This window comes from Colobus angolensis, unplaced genomic scaffold, assembly GCF_000951035.1.
Source record: "Colobus angolensis palliatus isolate OR3802 unplaced genomic scaffold, Cang.pa_1.0 Scaffold212, whole genome shotgun sequence".
Taxonomy (NCBI): domain Eukaryota; kingdom Metazoa; phylum Chordata; class Mammalia; order Primates; family Cercopithecidae; genus Colobus; species Colobus angolensis.
Window position 1 is genome coordinate 4836817 of NW_012115289.1, and position 4500 is coordinate 4841316.

General features: G+C 41.6%; 1 protein-coding gene across 1 annotated transcript in view; it reads left to right on the forward strand.

Annotated features, from left to right (window-relative positions):
• Nucleotides 1–4500, forward strand: part of ANKRD55 (ankyrin repeat domain 55) — a 132126-nt gene that overhangs the window by 110843 nt on the left and 16783 nt on the right. The window contains exon 9 of the mRNA XM_011942923.1: nucleotides 3283–3450. Coding sequence (XP_011798313.1) covers nucleotides 3283–3450 — 168 coding nt within the window. The remainder of the gene's footprint in view (nucleotides 1–3282; nucleotides 3451–4500) is intronic.

The window sequence follows — 4500 nt, forward strand, 5'->3', positions numbered from 1 at the left end:
CTCACACCTGTAATCCTAGCACTTTGGGAGGTCGAGGCGGGTGGATCACCTGAGGTCAGAAGTTCAGGAGTTTGAGACCAGCCTGGGCAACAGAGCAAGACTCCATCTCAAAAAAAAAAAAAGAAAGAAAAGAAAAGAAAAAGAAATGGTGTTGAGAAAAGTTGGCTGTGTAATTACGAAAACAGTCAGATTGGCTCTGACCTCACTGCACATACCAAAATACGCATATAGTCACACACACAGATTTTGTTTGTTTGTTCAGTTTTTGGTTTTTGAGGCAGAGTCTCGCTCCATTGCCCAGGCTGGAGTGTGGTGGCAGGATCTCGGCTCACTGAAGCCTCAGCTTCTCTAGACTCAATCAATCCTCCCACCTCACCCTCCCGAGAAGCGAGGACAACAGGCACGTACGTACTCATCACATCCAACTAATTTTTCTATTTTTTTTGTAGAGACTGGGTTTTGCCATGTTGCCCAGGCTGGTGTCGAACTCCTGAGCTCAAGTAATCTGCCCACCTCTGCCTCCCAAAGTGCTGGGATTTCAGGCGTGAGCCACAGTGCCCAGCCATGGTTTTTTTGTTTTTTTGTTTTTTTGTTTTTTTTTTTTTTGAGACGGAGTCTCGCTCTGTCGCCCAGGCTGGAGTGCAGTGGCCGGATCTCAGCTCACTGCAAGCTCCGCCTCCCGGGTTCACGCCATTCTCCTGCCTCAGCCTCCCGAGTAGCTGGGACTACAGGCGCCCGCCACCTCGCCCGGCTAGTTTTTTGTATTTTTTAGTAGAGACGGGGTTTCACTGTGTTAGCCAGGATGGTCTCGATCTCCTGACCTCGTGATCCGCCCGTCTCGGCCTCCCAAAGTGCTGGGATTACAGGCTTGAGCCACCGCGCCCAGCCGGTTTTTTATTTTGAAACCAAATAAATCTAGAATACTGGTGTTCTTTTTATTTATGTTCAGTAAAATTTACTTTTATGGTGTACATAAAGTGCATGAATTCATGTTACCACCACAAACAATTCAGAACAATTCCATCAACTCCAACATCAACTCATGTCCTTCTGTATAGCCAAGCTCTTTCCCATCCCTAAGCCCTAGCAACCTCTCATTAGTTATCTGTCTGTATAGTTTTGCCTTTTCCAGAAGGTCATGTAAATGGAAATATATAGTAGCTCATCCTTTGAGACTGATTTATTTGATTTATTTCACTTAGCAGAATGTTTGACACTCATCTATGTTGTTGCATATATCAGCAGTCTGTTCTTTTTCATTACTGAGTAGTATTCCAGTACTACTGGAATATTATTGAGTACCTCTTCATGTGCTTATTTACCATCCATATATCTTCTTTGACGAAATGTCTATTCTGATCTTTTGCTAATATTTAAAATTGGTTTATTTTCTTGTTGTTCAGTTCTGAAAGATTTTACATACTAATTACTAGTATTAGTAATACTTTGTGTTGACTATGTGATTTGCAAATATTTTCTCCAAGTCTATGGCTTTTCTTTTTATTCTCTTAAGAAAACACTGGTTATACAATTTAATAAAGGTTTAAATACTGGTGAATATTCATCCACCTTTTGGCTAATGAAGGACTTTTTATTTTTATTTTTATTTTTTTGAGACAGAGTCTTGCTCTGTTGCCAAGGATGGAGTGCTGTGGTGTGATCTCGGCTCACTGCAACCTCTGCCTCCGGGGTTTAAGCAATTCTCGTGCCTCGGCCTCCTGAGTAGCTGAGACTACGGGAATGTGCCATAATGTCTGGCTAATTTTTGTATTTTTAATGGAGATGGTGTTTCTCCTTGTTGGCCAGGCTGTTCTTGAACTCCTGACCTCAGATGATCCATCTGCCTCAACCTCCCAAAGTGCCAGAATTACAGGCATGAGCCACTGTGCCCAGCCACGAAGGAATTTTTAAACATAACATCATGAAAGAAAGAAAAAATGAAAAAGGAATTAAATGTGATTATTTTTTAAAGTTTTATAGAAAAATCACTTAAAAATTGAAAGTTAGCCAGGCATGGTGGCTCACACCTATAATCCCACCACTTTGGGAGGCTGAGGCGGGTGGATCACGAGGTCAGGAGTTCAAAACCAGCCTGGCCAACGTAGTGAAACCCCGTCTCTACTAAAAATACAAAAATTAGCCAGGTGTGGTAGCATGTGCCTGTAGTCCCAGCTACTCAGGAGGCTAAGATGTGAGAATCACTTGAACCCGGGAGGCAGAGGTTGCAGTGAGCTAAGACCACACCATTGCACTCCAGCCTGGGTGACAGAGTGAGACTCCATCTCAAAAAATAAAATAAAAATAAATTAAAAGTCAAGTAACAAATTACAGAAAATGTTTTCATAAACACAACCTATAGAAGATCAATGTCTTTAATACAAAGAGCACATACAAATTAGTAAGAAAAACACATACTTTGGCCGGGCGCGGTGGCTCAAGCCTGTAATCCCAGCACTTTGGGAGGCCGAGACGGGCGGATCACGAGGTCAGGAGATCGAGACCATCCTGGCTAACACGGTGAAACCCCGTCTCTACTAAAAAATACAAAAAACTAGCCGGGCGACGTGGCGGGCGCCTGTAGTCCCAGCTACTCGGGAGGCTGAGGCAGGAGAATGGCGTGAACCTCGGAGGCGGAGCTTGCGGTGAGCTGAGATCCGGCCACTGCACTCCAGCTTGGGTGATAGCGAGACTCCGTCTCAAAAAAAAAAAAAAAAAGAAAAAGAAAAACACATACTTTAACAGAAAAATGACAAAAGGCATTAGTCATTTCAATGAAGAAACTCAAATGGAAAATAAACTTATATTTTCAAAAGTTCAAACCTTACTATAAATTAAATAGAAAGGAAAACGACAGTGAAGATTATTTTGCCTACCAAATGGACAAAGATTTTTAAAGTAAGTGACAATACTCAGTATTAGAGAAGTAGGAGAAACACAGCTGGTAGAACAAATTGACTCAATCTTCCTGGAAGGCAGTCTGGTACTATGTATAAAGAACCTCAAAACTCTTCATACCCTTTGACCCACTACTTCCTCTTCTAGGAAATTGTCAGAAAGGCCAGAGAGAGCAGATGGCAGGGATACTTAGAGCTAGAGGAGAGGCCCCTACACATGTCCACCATCATCCTTTGGGCTCATTTAACACTTACTATTTCTATACTGTAAATGGCAACAAGATTTTCCCTACCTCAACCTGACTTTGAGCAGGAGCTGTTGCTGGCTAAGAAACCTGAATAATTAACGTGCTCAGACACTTGTGCTTTTTCCACGTGGCCCCTCCAGGACACCTCTGCACTGGGCTGCAGCTGCAGGGAAGGTCGAATGTGTCCAGTCACTGCTGGAGTTGGGAATGGACAGCAACCTGCGGGACATCAACGAAAGCACGCCCTTGGCCTACGCTCTGTACTGCGGTCACACGGCGTGTGTCAAACTCCTCTCCCAAGAGAGCAGGTGGGTACACCAGGAGCCACTTATTTTTCTATTCTTCTCAAATATTTATAAATTCGGATGAAATGTTTTAAATTGCCAAGGTGCAAACCAATAATAATATTATTATACTTTTATAATATAATTAATGTTACATAGTATTAAAGACATTAAATTATTATATAATCTATGTTTGCCATTATCTAACACAGAATAAAGTGTTCTTGGAGCAAAATGATAGTAGTGAGCCCAAATCTATCAGCCTAATATTCACTGAACTTGAATCTCTTCTTTCCTTTTCTCTCTTTCCTCTTCCCTTTTTGGCACATCCTCTAAATCCCCCTTTTGCCTAATTTGGTGAGTCTCAAACTTTTGTTCTCAGGACTCTTTTACACTCTCAAAAATTATGAAGGGCCCCCAAATAACTTTTATTTATGAGAGTCAAAACTATCAATATTTATGACATTAGAAATTAAAACTGAGAGCCCAGGCACGGTGGCTCATGCCTGTAATCCCAGCACTTTGGGAGGCTGAAGCAGGCGGATCACCTGAGGTTAGGAGTTCAAGACCAACCTGGCCAACATGGTGAAATCCCATCTCTACTAAAAATAGAAAAATTAGCCAGGCATGGTGGTGGGCACCTGTAATCCCAGCTACCTGGGAGGCAGAGGCAGGAGAATAGTTTGAACCTGGGAGGTGGAGGTTTCAGTGAGCTGAGATCACTCCATTGCACTCCAGCCTAGGTGACAGAGCGAGACTCCATCTCAAAAAAAATAAATTAATTGATTAAAACTGAAAAATTTTTAATAAAATATGCATTTTTATCCATTTAAATTAATAATAAACATTACATTTACATGTGAACATAAATACTATATTTTTAATTAAAAATAAAATGTTTTATTTAATATTTCTATTTCCCAAAACAAAAATATTGTCATGAGAAGAGTAGCATTGTTTTACATTTTTGGCAAATCTCTTTGGTAGCTTAATACAAGCTTAATAGAATACAGCTGGGGGCTGGGCATGATGGCTCACACCTGTAATCCTAGCACTTTGGGAGGTCGAGGCGGG